At 41.7% G+C, this 17,444-nt stretch overlaps 1 protein-coding gene across 1 annotated transcript; it reads left to right on the forward strand.

Moving 5' to 3' along the window:
* Positions 1-9,375: 9,375 nt before the first annotated feature.
* Positions 9,376-16,735, forward strand: LOC109205220 (coatomer subunit delta-like). The gene is made up of 12 exons (XM_019367904.1): positions 9,376-9,503; positions 9,885-9,944; positions 10,047-10,086; positions 11,728-11,951; positions 12,205-12,447; positions 12,559-12,739; positions 13,482-13,786; positions 14,324-14,516; positions 14,621-14,774; positions 15,409-15,471; positions 15,560-15,656; positions 16,385-16,735. Exons 2-12 carry the CDS (start codon positions 9,942-9,944, stop codon positions 16,472-16,474), a joined length of 1,593 nt encoding a protein of 530 aa, XP_019223449.1. The 5' UTR covers positions 9,376-9,503; positions 9,885-9,941; the 3' UTR covers positions 16,475-16,735.
* Positions 16,736-17,444: the final 709 nt, after the last annotated feature.

Genomic DNA, 17,444 nt, shown 5'->3' on the forward strand with positions numbered 1-17,444 from the left:
TTTCCTGTTTCCTTCTCTTTATTTCAGAAACAGTGTACTGTTATTCTTCAGACCTTGTATGTAGTAATCTTAGATAGTCTGTGATACTATGACACCGGATTTTGGGTATTTGAGGTTTTAGAAGTTGTAATAGACGTTGATTCCAGATATTTCATTGTTACCTTCCGCTTAATTATTTATAGTTTCGCTGATTTCATGTTATCGCTTATATTTGTTAAAAAGAAGTAATTTGGTAATGCAGTAAGTAGTTAAGTTTTGGCTTGCCTAGCTCCCAATAGTAGGCGCCATCATGACTCCCGGGGGATGGAATCCGGGTCGTGACAAGTTGGTATCAGAGCTTTAGGTTACATGGGTCTCACAGTTCACAGACAAGCTTAGTAGAGTCTGAGGGATCGGTACAGAGACGTCTGTATTTAACCCCAGAGGCTACAGAGTTAGGAAAAATCTCACATTTGTTCTTTCTTGTCGTGCGGTTTGGTTTCTCAATGCTAATTGAATTTCTACTCTGTTCTTTCGTAGATGGCGAGAACATGCGCTTCCTCATCTACCGATCAGCAGCCCGAGCCCCCAGCAGCAGCTCCCACGAGGGGCAGAGGGCGAGGCCGAGGCCGTGCTAGAGGCCGAGGCAGGGGCAGAGCTCAGCGCCGAGCAGCAGCACCAGCAGCGGAGCCTCAGGTTGACTTTGATGACGATGTTCCGGCTCCAGCAGTTCCGGTGGGCCCAGCTCAGGTCCCAGAGGGGTTTATTGTCACTCCAGTTCTTCAGGATGCTCTGGTCCGTCTAGTGGGCCTCATGGAGAGTGTCACCAGGGCAGGTTTACTTCCTGTAGCACCAGCCGTCTATCAGGCTGGAGGAGGAGCCCAGACTCCTGCTACTCGTACTCCGGAGCAGGTAGCTCCCTAGTTTCAGACTCCAGCAGCTTAGCCAGTTGGAGCGGTTCAGCCGGGTGTGGTAGCTCGGACCGACGATGGTGCAGCCATGTCTGCCAATGCTTTGTGGAGATTGGACAGGTTTACCAAGATCTTCACTACTACCTTCAACGGTGCATCTACTGAGGATCCCCAGGATTATCTAGACAGTTGTCACGAGGTTCTTCGGAACATGGGGATTGTTGAGACTAATAGGGTTGATTTTGCTAGATTTCGCTTGTCTGGATCCGCCAAGACTTGGTGGTGGGATTATTGCTTAGCTAGACCAGCAGGATCACCAGCCTTGACCTGGGAGCAGTTCACACAGCTATTTCTGGAGAAGTTTCTCCCTATTACACAGCGAGAGGCCTATCGGAGGCAGTTCGAGCGCCTTCAGCAGGGATCCATGACTGTCACTCAGTATGAGACCATATTCATAGATTTGGCTCGCCATGCCCTTATTATACTTCCTACTGAGAGGGAGAGAGTGAGACGGTTTATTGATGGACTCATTCAGCCGATTCGTCTCCAGATGGCTAGAGAGGCTAGGAGTGAGATATCCTTCCAGGAGGCGGCCAATATGGCCCGGAGAGTTGAGATGGTTTTATCACAGGGGGGCGGTCACAGAGCAGACAAGAGGCCCCGTCATTCAGGCAGATTCAGTGGTACCTCGTCCGGAGGTAGAGATTCATATGGTAGAGGCCATCCTCCTAGGACTTTTCAGTCAGCACTTCAGGTTTCTCACGGAGCTTCAGGTAGCCGTGGTCCCCAGATGCAGTATTCCGATCAGCAGTCCTACAGTGCACCACCTGCTCCTATCAGTGCACCGTTGCTTCAGAGTTTTCGAGGTAGTCATTCATGTCGCTAGGGCCAGCAGTCGAGGGCTTGTTACACTTGTGGTGATCCGGGTCACATTGCTAGGTTTTGCCCTCAAGCACCGAGCATCTCTCAGCATCAGGGTTCTCGTGCCATAGTACAGGCACCAGATGTTCCACAGCCCGCCCAGCCAGCTAGAGGTGGGGGTAGAGGTGCTAGAGGTGGAGGTAGAGGTACTAGAGATGAAGCTCAGACAGCTAGAGGTGGAGGCCAGCCAGTTGCAGGCCATCCCAGAGAGGTAGATCAGTATGGTGGGGCCCAGCCCCGATGTTATGCTCTTCCAGCTAGGCCCGAGGCTGAGGCTTCAGATGCAGTTATCATAGGTACTGTTCTGGTTTGTGATAGAGATGCTTCAGTGTTATTTGATCCAGGGTCTACGAATTCGTATGTGTCATCCTATTTTGCACCGTACCTGGTCATGCCTAGTGATTCATTGAGTGTTCCTGTTTATGTGTCTACACCGGTGGGTGATTCTGTTGTGGTCGATCGAGTCCATCATTCTTGTATTGTGGTGATTGGGGGTCTTGAGACTCATGTAGATTTATTGCTCTTAGACATGGTTGACTTCGATATTATATTGGGGATGGACTGGTTATCACCATACCACGCTATCTTGGACTGTCATGCCAAGACAGTGACCTTAGCTTTACCGGGTATGCCTCGTTTAGAGTGGAGAGGGACTCCTGGTCATTCTACCCGCAATGTTATCTCGTATGTGGAGGCTCGGCGTATGGTCGAGAAGGGGTGTTTGGCCTATTTGGCAAATGTTCGTGATGTTAGTGCTGAGGTCCCTTCTATTGATTTTGTGCCCGTTGTTCGTGAGTTTCCTGATGTTTTCCCTTCAGACTTGCCGGGTATGCTACCCGACAGGGATATTGACTTTTGTATTGATTTGGCTCCGGGCACTCAGCCCATTTCTATCCTGCCATATCGTATGGCCTCGCATGAGTTGAAAGAGTTAAAGGAACAGTTGCAAGATTTGCTTGAGAAGGGTTTCATTAGGCCCAGTGTTTCGCCTTGGGGTGCGCCGGTGTTGTTTGTTAAAAAGAAGGATGGATCAATGAGAATGTGTATTGATTACCGGCAATTGAACAAGGTTACAATCAAGAATAAATATTCGCTGCCGAGGATTGATGATTTGTTCGACCAGCTTCAGGGTGCCAAGGTATTTTCAAAGATTGACTTGCGATCTGGCTACCATCAGTTGAGGATTAGGGCATCCGATGTCCCTAAGTCAGCTTTCCGCACTCGGTACGGACATTATGAGTTCTTGGTTATGTCATTCGGGTTGACAAATGCCCCAACAGCTTTCATGGATTTGATGAACCGAGTGTTCAGGCCTTATTTGGACTTGTTCGTGATAGTCTTCATTGATGATATATTGATATATTCCCGCAGCCAGGAGGAGCACGAGCAGCACCTTAGAGTGGTTCTTCATACTCTGAGGGATAGTCAGTTATATGCAAAGTTCTCGAAGTGTGAGTTCTAGTTAAGTTCAGTTGCATTTCTGGGTCATGTTGTGTCAGCAGAGGGTATTCAGGTTGATCCGAAGAAGATTGAGGCAGTCAAAAATTGGCCTGGACCAGCATCAGCTACAGAGATTCGGAGTTTCTTGGGGTTGGCAGGCTACTATCGTCGGTTCGTGGAGGAGTTTTCATCTATTGCAGCCCCGATGACCAGGTTGACCCAGAAGGGTGCCCAGTTCAGGTGGTCGGATGAGTGTGAGGCGAGCTTTCAGAAGCTCAAGACAGCTCTGACTACGGCACCAGTGTTGGTTTTGTCCACAGGTTCAGGGCCTTATACAGTTTATCGTGATGTTTCCCCTATTGGGCTTGGTGCAGTGTTGATGCAGGATGGCAAGGTCATTGCCTATGCTTCGCGGCAGTTGAAGATTCATGAGAAGAACTATCCGATTCATGATTTGGAGTTGGCATCCATAGTTCACGCATTGAAGATTTGGAGGCATTATCTGTATGGCGTGGCATGTGAGGTATTCACGGATCACAAGAGTCTTCAGTATTTGTTCAAGCAAAAGGAGTTGAATTTGAGGCAGAGGAGGTGGTTGGAGTTGTTGAAAGATTATGATATCACAATCTTATATCATCCGGGAAAGGCCAATGTGGTGGCCGATGCTTTGAGTAGGAAGTCAGCCAGTATGGGCAGTCTTGCTTATATTCCGGTCGGTGAGAAGCCGCTTGCTTTGGATGTTCAGGCTTTGGCCAATCAGTTCGTGAGACTGGATGTTTCTGAGCCCAGTCATGTGTTAGCTTGCACGGTCCTCGTTCTTCATTATTGGAGCGTATCCGTGATCGGCAGTATGATGATCCCCATTTGTGTGTCCTTAGAGACACGGTGCAGCGCGGAGGTGCCAGGCAGGTTACCTTAGATGATGATGGAGTTTTGAGATTGCAGTGTCGAGTTTGTGTGCCTAATATGGATGGGCTCCGAGAGTTGATTTTAGAGGAGGCCCATAGCTCCCGGTACTCTATTCATCCTGGTGCCGCAAAGATGTATCAGGATTTGCGGCAACATTATTGGTGGCGTAGGATGAAGAAGGATATTGTTGCATATGTAGCTCGGTGTTTGAATTGTCAGCAGGTTAAGTACGAGCATCAGAGGCCTGGTGGTTTATTTCAGAGGATTGAGCTTCCCGAGTGGAAGTGGGAGCGGATCACTATGGACTTCGTTACTGGACTCCCGTAGACTCGGAAGAAGTTCGACGCAGTATGGGTCATTGTTGATAGGCTGACCAAGTCAGCGCATTTCATTTTTGTGGCAGCCTCCTATTCTTCTGAGAGGTTAGCTGAGATCTATATCTGGGAGATTGTTCGCCTTCATGGTGTGCCCGTGTCTATCATTTTGGACCGAGGTACGCAGTTTACCTCGTGTTTTTGGAGAGCAGTTCAGTGAGAGTTGGGCACACGGGTTGAGTTGAGCACAGCATTTCATCCCCAGACGGACGGGCAGTCCGAGCGAACTATTCAGATTTTGGAGGATATGCTCCGAGCTTGTGTCATTGACTTTGGAGTTTCGTGGGATCAGTTTTTGCCTTTAGCAGAGTTTGCCTATAACAACAGCTACCAGTCGAGCATTCAGATGGCTCCTTATGAGGCTTTATATGGTAGGCGGTGTCGATCTCCGGTTGGGTGGTTTGAACTGGGAGAGGCTCGGTTGTTGGGTACGGATCTGGTTCAGGAGGCCTTGGACAAGGTCAGGATCATTCAGGATAGGCTTCGTACAACTCAGTCCAGGCACAAGAGTTATGCAGACCGCAAGGTTCGAGATGTGGCTTTTATGGTCGGTGAGCGGGTATTGCTTCGAGTGTCGCCCATGAAGGGCGTGATGAGATTTGGGAAGAAGGGCAAGCTTAGCCCTAGGTACATCGGCCCGTTTGAGATTATTGATCAAGTGGGAGAGGTGGCTTATAGACATGCATTGCCGCCGAGCTTATCAGCCGTGCATCCAGTGTTTCATGTGTCCATGCTTCGGAGGTATCACGGCGACCCATCCCACGCGTTGGATTTCAGCACTGTCCAGTTGGACAAGGACTTGTCTTATGAGGAGGAGCCGGTAGCTATTCTAGACCGGCAGGTTCGTCAGTTGAGGTCGAAGAGTTTTCCTTCTGTTCGTGTTCAGTGGAGAGGTCAGCCTGCTGAAGCATTGACCTGGGAGTCCGAGTCCGATATGTGAAGCCGTTATCCCCATCTATTTCTCGACTCAGGTACTTCCTTCTTATGTCCGTTCGAGGACGAACGATTGTTTTAGAGGTGGAGAATGTGATGACCCAAACGGTCATCACTTGTCTTAAATTAAATTCTATGTTTTCGAGGCCTTGAAAACCTCATTTAGAGTCACCTCGAATTGCTTGCGCAGTCCGGGCGCGTAGCCGGAAAGCTTATATGTGAAAATTTGTGAAAAATGATAAGTTTTAACTGTAAAATGAATAAATTTGACTTCAGTCAATGTTTTGGGTAAATGGACCCGGACCCGTGATTCGACGGTCCCGGAGGGTCCGTAGGAAAATATGGGACTTGGGCGTATGCCCGGAATCGAATTCCGAGGTCCCAAGCCCGAGAACTGAATTTTTAAAGAAAATTGTTTTCTGAAATGGCTTAGGAAATTTGAAATAAAATCTGATTAGAACATGATGGTATCGGGCCCGTATTTTGGTTCCGGTGCCCGGTACTGTCTCATATATGATTTAAGATATTTCTGTGAAATTTGATGAAAAACAGATATCATTTGACGTGATTCGGACTTAAATTGCTAAAGTTGATGTTTTATGAAGTTTGAGAAAAATCCTTTGATTTTGAGGTTTAATTCGTTGTTATCGAGGTTATTTTAGTGATTTGATTGCACAGATAAGTTCGTATGATGTTGTTGATTTAGTACATGTGTTTGGTTAGGAGCCCGAGGGCTCGGGCGTGTTTCGGGAAGTTTTGAACTTAGGAAAAATTGCAGAAAATCTGCAACAGGTAAAAGTAAGGTAAATGGGGACAGGGGTGATTTTGTTCAACGCGAACGCGAGGGAAGGATCGAGAACGCGGAGCACTGGGGGGTTGCTCTATGCGAACGCGACCCACGTCCCGCGAACGCATAGTGTAAATAGTGGGCTGGTCTGGGAAGTGAACATTCCTCTACGCGAACGCGTTCATAGGCCCGCGAACGCGAAGGTAAGGGGGGCCAACCCTTTGCGAACGCGTAAGAGGACTCACGATCGCATAAGCCTGAGGAAGGCTGCTCTTCGCGAACGCGGCAGATCCATCGCGAACGCGATGAAGGTCTGCCCAGCGATTTTAAAACAGGACTTCTTCAAAAATTCATAACTTCTTCATCTCAACTCCAAATTGGGCGATTTTTGAAAGAGGATTTCACCACAAACTCATAGGTATGTAATCTTAGACTCATTTTCTTCATTTTTCATCAACACCCACTAGATTTTTAGGCCTAAATCATGAGATTAAGGGTAGAAAATTAGGGATTTGGGTAGAACTAGGGCTTTTTGATTAATTGTGATTTAGACCTCGTTTTGGGGTCGAATTCTGGGAATAATTATATATTTGGGCTCGTGGGTGAATGGGTGATTTGATTTTAGTCCGAAGCTTGTGTTTTGACCAAGCGGGCCCGGGGTCGATTTTTGGATTTTTGGAAAGAATGATTAGAAAGCTATAATTAAGCATTGAAATTGGATTGTTTAGAATTTATTAATATTATTAAGTTAATTATGTATAGATTCGATTGGGTTGGAGCCGAATTTGAAAGGAAAGGCGGTATTTGAGGCTTGAGTGGGCCGTGGAAGTTTGAGGTAAGTGTTTGGTCTAACCTTAGCTTGAGGGATTAGGAGTTGAGTCCTATTTGCTATGTGGTATTCATTGTGTACGACGTATAGGCATGGTGACGAGTATCTATACGTTGGTGTCTAGCATGATCGTGAGTCTTTATATTGTGAATATCTTGATTTCATTGTATTCTTCATGCCTTAGTGATGATTTCTAGTCGTTGTGAAAAGTTTGTGGAAGGAATTGAGACCTTTGAACATCTTGGAGCATTGGCTTGAGTTATATTATGAATTGTGAAAGTATATGAGATGATTGAACCCTTTGGAGCATTGGCTCAAGTGGTAAAGTGAGTTATGAAGTATAAGTGAAAGATAGAGAAGGAGTTATTGAAATGTTCTCTTGCCAGGATTGAATTATTTAATTGTTGTTACCTTGCCCGGTTTTAATTATTTAATTGTTGTTCCCTTGCCCGGATTTAATTATGTAATTGTTGTTCCCTTGCCGGGATTTAATTGTTAATTGTTGTTCCCTTGCCGGGATCTCTATATGATCTTGTTTATTCTCTTGCCCCTTGTTTGTGATTGTTGTTTGGGTGAGGAAGAGTGTTAAAGCACGGAGGGTGATGCCGTGCATTGCTGATATTGTGAGGAAAGAGTGTAAAGCACGAAGGGTGATGCCGTGCCGTGCCGCACTATGTACCATTCCGTGCTGATTATATTGATTACATGGTGAGGAGAGAGAGTAAAAGCACGAAGGGTGATGCCGTGCACATCTTTGATAAGTAATTGTTTTGGTGAGGACGAGAGTAAAAGCACGAAGGGTGATGCCGTGCAAACTGTTGATTTCTGTTCCTTGTTGATATTCGTGTTATGTTGTTCCTTTCTTTACTTGATGCCTTTCTATTCAGAACTGTTATCTCCCCCACAACATATTTCCCCTTCCCACATTGACTGGTTATTTCTGTATATCTTTTTCCGCTGTATATATTTAAACTGCACAGGTTTATTTGGTAGTCTGGTCCTAGCCTCGTCACTACTTGCCGAGGTTAGGCTAGGCACTTACCAGCACATAGGGTCGGTTGTGCTAATACTACACTCTGCACTGTGTGCAGATCCCGGAGCAACTTTCGGACAGTAGTTGGAGGACTTCCTTCAGTCCACCCGGAGACCCAAGGTAGATCTGCAGGCGTCCGCAGGCCCTGTCGTCTCCCTCTATCTATATTTCCTGTTTCCTTCTCTTTATTTCAGAAACAGTGTACTGTTATTCTTCAGACCTCGTATGTAGTAATCTTAGATAGCCTGTGATACTGTGACACCAGATTTTGGGTATTTGAGGTTTTAGAAGTTGTAATAGACGTTGATTCCAGATATTTTATTGTTACCTTCCGCTTAATTATTTAAAGTTCCGCTGATTTCATGTTATCGCTTATATTTGTTAAAAAGAAATAATTTGTTAATGCAGTAAATAGTTAAGTTTTGGCTTGCCTAGCTCCCAATAGTAGGCGCCATCACGACTCCCGAGGGAGGGAATCCGGGTCGTGACATGTTTACCCCAAAATTAGGTAATAATTGAATTTGTACGCGATTTTAAAGACACGTGGTTTAATTCAATATGAATAATTAAGAATATTGGATAAATGAATTAGAAACGAAGTAAACGATCAAACCAACTGCGACGTTTATGGCCAAGCTTGAACTTAGATTGAATAATGATCTCGTCCTCAATTGGACCCTCGATTCGGACCCAGTCGTGAATGAAGAACAAGACAAGTGAGCAAAATTCATAACAATAGTTAGAAGTAAAAATAGTCCTTTATTGCCTTGAATCGCGTGTTACAATATGTCAGACTAAAGAAAAATTTTCTCTTTATATAGTAGGAGAGTTTGAGCCCTAGTAGGTAAAAATCTTCTACACCCAGTAATTGTTGATTCATAATCGACATCGAGCGAGATTCGCGCCGTGATGTCCGGTTGAGGGTGAGCATTGCAGCCCCCTATCAGTCGTGGATAACCGTTCATCGCGTCTCCCAAGGTCCAGAAGTCATACTCGGTACGGTGGTGTGTCGCTTTAACGCATCCGATGTCGGACATATCGTTCATTCTTCCCGGGTCTCGACGGGCCTCTGGCCCCGATAACAATGTGGCGTGTCCGTGTCCCCCTTCGTTCTTTATCCGGGATGGACACTGCCCTCGATTTTACCCGTACACAAGTACAATTTTTACCAAATTAAAAAAAAGTTATCGAGCTCGCTTCAATTTAAAACTATCTTAATCTTAGTGTGACAACGGAAGCCCGAAGGAAAATAGTACTAGTAGTCTGGTACTGTAAGAAAGAAAAAAAAAAAAATCCAGGGTCCTTTCATATATAAGCTCCGGTAGCGCCTATTTTTTCTCTCATATCACATCTGATTACTCTTCGTCAGCAAGCATTCTTCACTCAGGTAACTGCCGATCTCTCTGAATACTTCTTCTCACTACCCCGGGCCTCTATCTACTTCGATCGACGGTTTTGATCTTTCTATAATGTTCTCCTTTTGATTGTGGTCGTTAGATCTAGGGATTTGTTACTGTCTGATCTGATTTTTAGTTACGTTTTATGTCAAATCAATGCGAAGATCCGAGCAATTTGCGTGGTTATAGGCAGGATTTCACCGTTTTATGGTGTAAATTTCGTGAATTTTTACAGTGTACATTGTGTTTTGTTGTTGTTAAATTTTATTACATTGTTGATGCCTATGAAGTGGATGATATTTTCATTTCATACTAACTGTTTGAAAATGTTTTTTTCCCTTACGGCTTTGAATTCGCGTTTCAAAATCCAGGTGGTATACGATCTATTGCCTAAGATCTGATTCAGCAAAATCTACTAAGCAGCGAAGATGGTAATGTTGATAATTTTGTAACAACATAGCTGTTTAGATTAGAATGTTTTGTGACTTATTTTCAAAAAATTAGAGATTATTAACTCTACACCGTTGCTGCAGGTTGTTCTAGCGGCTTCGATAATTTCTAAATCTGGCAAAGGTATGTCGCATTCTATATATGTTCTTGGAATATTCTGGTTTGTGGAAGCTAGTGTGATGTTAGTTGATGACTTTTATGGTAGCATTCTACTCAAGTTATAGCATGTACACAATAATTGGTACTCCCTCCTTTTCATTTTATACGAGATGTTTGACTGGACTTGGAGTTGAAGAAAAACATGTTTTCAGCGTCAAAATGGGAATGCTACGATAAAAAAGCTTATATAAAAAGGTGTCATTTTTTTCGGTAATGGGGTTTTAAGCCAAACTTGTGCTATTTTGTAAAGCTTGAAATTAACAATAAGAAGTTTCCATTTGAGTCAATTTAATATGTAAACTTCTTGAAAGAAATGTGACAATTGCAGCTAAGGCAGAGGAAAAAGTTCCATTTAGTTATGTAGCTAGAGCCACAAAGAGTAAATAACCTCTAAGACATGTGATATTGGACATGTAAAATGTGCACTTGCAAGAGACTAGGCTGATGCTACTACCGATACAGAGAAAGACAAGGACTTGATTTCTATCGATGTGAAATTCATTCTATTTTTCTGATGCGCATGTCGTCGATATTTTACTTATGTTTAACCAGTTTTGTTGCAAAGATTCAGAGGTGTTCACTTTGGCATCATATTGTATTTGATTATCTGTAATGGTTGGCACTTGTCCTCAAAAGATATATTTATCTTTATAAACTGCAGTTATTTCATGGAAAAAAGTTTTTGGTTTTTTACTTTTTTGTTTTGATCTCTCTTTTTGGTGTTTTACTAGTGTATGGGATGTCTTAATATTTTGTGGTTACCTAGTAAAGACATTTATTTTAGTGCGAGAAAAAGATTCTAATGCCTCGTGAGTGCTTTAGAAAGTAGTAATGTTTTGTCCTACTTAATCAGTTAGGATAATATGTGACAATCACTAGAAAGAAGTGTGGCAGGCTTCCTGTTGTATTGAGAGAAGAAGAAAGAAAAGGGAAGAGAAGAGGCGTTGTGCTGTAACTGCCTTTTTTTTTGGTAGTTTAGATGTGACTAATAAATATAATTCAGTAATATTTTCCTAGAAGGGAGGGAAAAGGAATTGAAAGTTTTGCAGAAGAAAACAATAAATCATGGAATGCAAACTTGAATTAGAAAGAAATGGGAAGTGGAGAGACAAGTGTTAACCCTCTAAAAAATGAGAACATAGTTGGAGTAATAACTCTAGCTGTTTGTCTTTTGTAGCTGTTATGTTCGACCACAGTATTACATAACGATAAAGCTGGGGGATGGCCAAATTGTTGGAACCACCAAGGGTTCTATTTCCTCCGTCTGATTATACTTTTCACTTCACTGTGATGTTTCCATCTTCTAATTTCATAGGTCTAGGTCAGAATTTTGTTGAATTTCCGACTCTTTCATATATTTCATTTGAATGGAAAGTCTGTCCACTATGATAACCCTCTTGTAGGGAATCAGCAGTCCCATGATGCTGTTTGTTTTATAATTTATTGATTTTCTACTGCAGAAGCAGCGTCTTTTGTTTGGTTGTGTTAGGACTTAGGATGTGCTATTCAACATTTTCTTGCATCTTGATGTCCAATATTCTTCTATTTATGTAATAGGATGGATTTACCACTGATCACTACTGTATCATCTCATTGTCTTTGCAGCACTTGTCTCGAGGCAGTTTGTTGATATGTCTCGTATAAGAATTGAAGGGTATCTTGCAGCTTTCCCCAAATTGGTTGGTACAGGAAAGCAGCATACATATATTGAGACTGACAATGTGCGATATGTTTATCAACCGATAGAGTCTCTGTACTTGCTACTTGTGACCAACAAACAGAGCAACATTCTTGAAGATCTGGAGACACTGAGGCTGCTGTCTAAACTAGTATCCTTTCTCTTCTTCTGATACTGAAGTTAAATTATCCTTTCTTCTTAGCTTTATTCATCTCTGTGCATAGAATATTGCTTCTTTTCAAGAGAAATGCTTTTCCTCTTTTGGTTTTTAGTTTCTTTAACCTGCAAAATGTAACTCTAAAACTCAGTCTAAATATTTATTAATAAACAAGCTTTCATGTGCATGCTGCTAAATTTTTTTCTGCAAATGGAAACATTTGGGCCTATTCCTTGACTGTTATTAGGTGCCTGAATATTGTTATTCACTGGATGAGGAAGGAATTGGCAGTACAGCGTTTGAGCTTATTTTTGCATTTGATGAAGTGATCTCTCTTGGGCACAAGGAAAATGTTACAGTTACACAAGTCAAGCAGTATTGTGAAATGGAGAGCCATGAGGAAAGATTGCACAAGTTAGTCTTACAGAACAAGATAAATGAAACTAAGGATGTCATGAAGCGTAAAGCCAGTGAGATTGACAAAAGCAAGGTAGTCCAGAAGGCACACGTTACCTGTGCCAAATGTTTAATTTCTTCCCTTTTTCATGTATTTGGTCTATTTGGTTGTACTGTTTACACCATTTTCTACACATCTTTGCAGATTGAGAAGAATAGAGGTGAAAAAGGAGGTTTCATGTCTCTGCAATCCATGGGTTCTGGGAGAATCGATACTGGCTTTGGCAGTGACTCAGGCATATCTAGCGGAGGAACTGCTGGTTTTGGTAGTGGTTCTGGATTTGGTCTAAGCCCTGATGTAGACACATTTTCCACCAAATCCAAGGGTTTGTATTTGTTTCACCCTGTCATTGTGATGTGTCTTTAGCTCGTTGCTAAACTTCTGTAGAGGGGGTGCATCACCAAGTTTTGCATGTTTGCTTGTGCAACTTCTTATTCTTATAGATGTTTAGTATTCTGTCGACACCCTTTTGCTGTTATAAGTGCATATATTGTGTATGGAAGCAGAAAAATTTTGATGAGTCGCCCTTTTTGATAAATGTTCGATATAGGAATGACTTAAAAGAAAATAGTAGGAAAAAATGCTTTATAGGTGATGAAAGAGAATGAGAAGGACAAAGAAGAACACACAACTTCCCTCCAAACATTTTCCTCACAAAATGTAGAAGGTTGATAAATGTGACACACTGAGAAAATCAATCCTACAAAAAAACCTTAAATATTCTTGAAGAAGGAAGGGAAAACAAAACCTCCTTTTGTTCTGCTTTTTTCCTTTTAAGAGATTTGTATATTTCCCTCTTTCTGTGTCTGTGACAATGTCTTTTTGGGCTGATTTTTTCTTGATAGATTTTCATATAACTTTTCTCGTGTGTGTGTGTAGTTTGATGACCTGGAATCAGTTGGTAGGCGTGAAAAGTTTTTCTACATTGGGTTACTCTTTCTTGGCTGTGAAGCATGTTTCCTTTTTATCCTTTGAAATATCAAAATTTCTTGTTTCTTGGTGAACCTTGAGATAATTGGTTGGAAACCAGTTATAAAGATGTAGCTTATGACATTTTTGTGTACCAGGTCGTCCAGCTGCATCTGCTACTGCTCCACCAAAAGGTCTTGGTATGCAGCTAGGTAAAAATCAGAAGACCAACCAATTTCTGGAATCCCTGAAAGCAGAGGGTGAAGTTATTGTCGAGGATGTAAGACCAAGCATTGGTCAGGCCAAACCAGCTGCTGCTCCACTAACTGATCCCGTCACATTGACTGTTGAAGAAAAGATTAATGTAACACTAAAGCGTGACGGTGGTGTCAGCAACTTCGATGTCCAGGGTACTTTGTCTCTCCAAATTCTGAATCAAGAAGATGCATTTATCCAAGTGCAGGTTCTCTCTCTCTCTCTCTCTCTCTCTCTCTCTCTCTCTCTCTCTCTCTCTCTCCCAAGTTTGCCGAGTTTCTCATGTGCTGAGGCTCCCTGGAAAGTCTAAAAGTGTGGAGTATGTCCAATGTCAATAATTTGTATTCCCTATCTGTGAAAAAAGAAAACCAGAACCCAATAAAAACTTGCACTTTGCATGTTGATGTCCTTGTGAAGCGGAGTTCATCATCTATGTCCTCTGCAGCAAAGCACTGTTTCCAGCTCTACTCATTTGATTGCATTTGATATGCGACTGGTAAACAATTGAAAGAGGGCACAAAGAACCTAATGTTTTTTCCAGCACTTGCAGTAAATGATTTCTCCTCTAAGGAACACTAGTAAAACATTTCCATTGGTGCACTCTGTATAATATAGCTGAAGACTCAACTAGGCCTCTTTCCATTTGATGAAGCTAGACTCTGTAGCTCTGCATTTGGAGGTCTATCTGATGCCAGAAGGCAATCATATTCTGTAACTCACTGTTCATTCTATACTTTACGTTCAGATTGAAACCAGTGGTAATCCAGCAATCCTCTTCAAAACACACCCAAACATGAACAAGGAGTTGTTTTCTAATGAAAATATCCTAGGCCTTAAAGATCCAAATAGGCCATTCCCCACGGGTCAAGGTGGTGACGGCGTTAGTCTTTTGAGGTGGAGAATGCAAACTGCAGATGAGTCAATTTTGCCATTGACAAGTAAGCTTAATGAATTTCAGTTGACCCTGCTCAAAATCTCTATGCTGTCTTCTGTATTTTATTAATATTATACGTTATCATTGATTTCAAATATTTTGCCTCAGTTAACTGCTGGCCTTCAGTTTCTGGAAGCGAAACCTATGTGAATATCGAGTATGAAACCCCTGCACAGATTGATCTACAAAATGTTGTAATTTCTGTACCCCTTCCAGCTCTCAGGGAGGCTCCAAATGTACAACAAATAGACGGAGAGTGGAGGTGATCTTTTGAATTTAACTTTTGGACTTTTGCTAGATTTTAAAGCTCACCCCTTTATATCAGAGATTCATTCTCCCTGGATTTCAAACTGAATCTAACATATATCTTATGATAGAGGCTTTCAAGGCTGAAATGGCCTTGCACAGAGATCATGATACTTCTAAGATGCTAATTTGTTTATTGCTTTTGAAAACGTTCAGTTTGTATCACTATGGTCAGAGCAAGGCAGTTGTTTCATGTGTTTTAACTCATTTGGTTGCTTATAGATAGGATTTTTGGAGAATCGGTGGTTTGGAAAGTTCACACATCGTGTGGCTCTTCAAAGGAGGGATGAATATTCCGGCTGCAGCTAAAGCTGTATTGTTGTGTGGTATGATAAGTGTTGAGGAAAATGGACAGGCAGTGGAATTGCAACACAGAATGTTTTATTTCAGCCCTTTATCATAGACCTAGTAGATAGTTGGCCAAGGCCCCGATACGAATTGACCAAAGATATAATCTAATTACTGTTCTGAGGCATAGATGATTGACTGACTTTTTGTTACTGGGAAGTTGTATGGAGCTGCTAGATTGTGCTGTACAGATTACCAAATATTCTATCTAGAACTTAGCATTTTTCGCCCTCTGATCGCAGGTATGACCCCAGAAATTCTGTTTTGGAGTGGTCTGTACTTCTCATTGACAATTCGAACCGCAGGTTAGCTTTTATTAAAGTTTGTCCTTTTGAAGCACACAGCCATTAAGGCTTGTCTGTCTTTCTAATGTGTAAGTTGGAAACTTTGCAGTGGAGCACTAGAATTTGTTGTTCCGGCAGCCGATCCCTCGGTCTTCTTCCCAATTTCTGCACGCTTTACTGCCTCAAGAACTTTCAGTGACCTGAAGGTTTGCTCCTAATCCTCCATGTTATATTGCTCAATCAATTTTGGCCTTCAGTTGGCGAGACTCTTATTTTTTCCCAGTATATGCTGACCTGATTCGACAGCTTGTGTCTGGAGATTATTTGATACTCTTGATACACACATGCACAGCTATTTTTGATTTATTTGCATGCAATCCTTATATCTGATCTGCCATTATACCTATTCATTTCCGTGGAAGAATCTTCCTGTGGCTTGCAATCCTGGTAACTGTTAAAAAATGTTGGAGTTTTCTGTATCGTGATTCTATGCATGTTGATCTTTTGCTGATATGTACTATCATCTATATAAGTTATCCAGTCGTGTGACGGAACTTCCGTTTGGGAAATTTGGACACAACAATTAGTGTGCTGGATGATGATATAAGTAACGTCAAATCTAAATACAGTCCCTAGTTCTTTGATTAATATGAAAGAAATATAATTGCTCTATAGGAAAAATAACTGAATATCTATAAAGATCCATGAATCAAAAGACTCATGATTATTGTCTCTTTTCACCTAGTCTTCGCTTCATAGTATGGTCTGTCAGCTGATATCTTTTGTAACTGTGCAATTGATGTGTTGCTTGTTTTGGTTGAGATCAAGTGTAGTAGCTGTTTCTCTATGCTCAACACAGTTAATCTCCAATAGCTTGTGTTAACCATGTGTCTGGAGTTGGTTCCTTTTATGGTATTTGATGTAAAATTTTCAGGTCGTCAACATTTTGCCTATAAAAGGTGGGCCTACTCCTAAGCATTCTCAAAGAACACAGCTGGCCACGGAGACTTACCAAGTCGTGTGACCATAATGCCAGCAGCATCAGATGTGCCCCTCTAGCAACATTATAGGACTGAATATTTCATTTTTTTAAAAAAAATTCGTAAGACTTGTATGCTTTTTCCTTCCCCCTTCCAATTTTTTTTTTTTGCCAATATTATGTCCGACGATGGGAGTGACTTCTTAAGGCTGATCTTTGGAAATCTTATGCATTATAGCTCAAGGATATCAACTATGGCTTAATTGAATTTAATACTACTTAGTACTTACCTTAATTTGACATGTAGTTGCTTTGTGTATTCTCTTTCTTTTATTGTTTTCTTTTCTAAGAACTAAAATTTGAGCATTCTCCCACCTTTCTTTTTCCAACTGCTTTGAATCGGTTCTTCCAATCTCGTTCAAATTCTACAGTTTTATCTTTTTATTTGTTTTTCTTGAAATGCTAGTCTCGTCAGATCTCTCTTTGACATTGAAAATATTTTTTCGTTTGATAATTCTCTAGTCTTACATAAAAAAATTAAGTGTTCAAATAGAAAAACTTACAGTAATGCCAATGTTTATTTTTAATTGCACTTATTTCAACAAGAGGCGTTCCTCTTAATAACAGATATTCCTCTTTAGAGGTGTTAAATATGGAGAATGCTATTATTCAAACAAAACAGAAAAATTATCTGTTACGTGGAAATTTAAAAACTTAACAGCTTCAGTTTCAATTCCCAAGTAAAAAAATAAAAACAAATCGCCCCTTATCAACTTCGGAGGGTTCCTTCACTTTTGGACTTTTAAACTTCTTTTGTTTTCTTTATCGAGAAATTTTAAGAAACTACTAGTATATTTTAGTGATTATTAGCTTGCTATAGCTATATTTACTAAATTACTTCCAATAGCTATGTTTTCAATTGTTATAGATTGTATACGATGTATTTTTGCTACTGTATTCATGAATACAATATCAAAACTCGGCGGAAAACAAGGGAGTCCAGCTAAGCAGAGAA

Source organism: Nicotiana attenuata, unplaced genomic scaffold (assembly GCF_001879085.1).
Source record: "Nicotiana attenuata strain UT unplaced genomic scaffold, NIATTr2, whole genome shotgun sequence".
Classification (NCBI taxonomy): Eukaryota; Viridiplantae; Streptophyta; class Magnoliopsida; order Solanales; family Solanaceae; genus Nicotiana; species Nicotiana attenuata.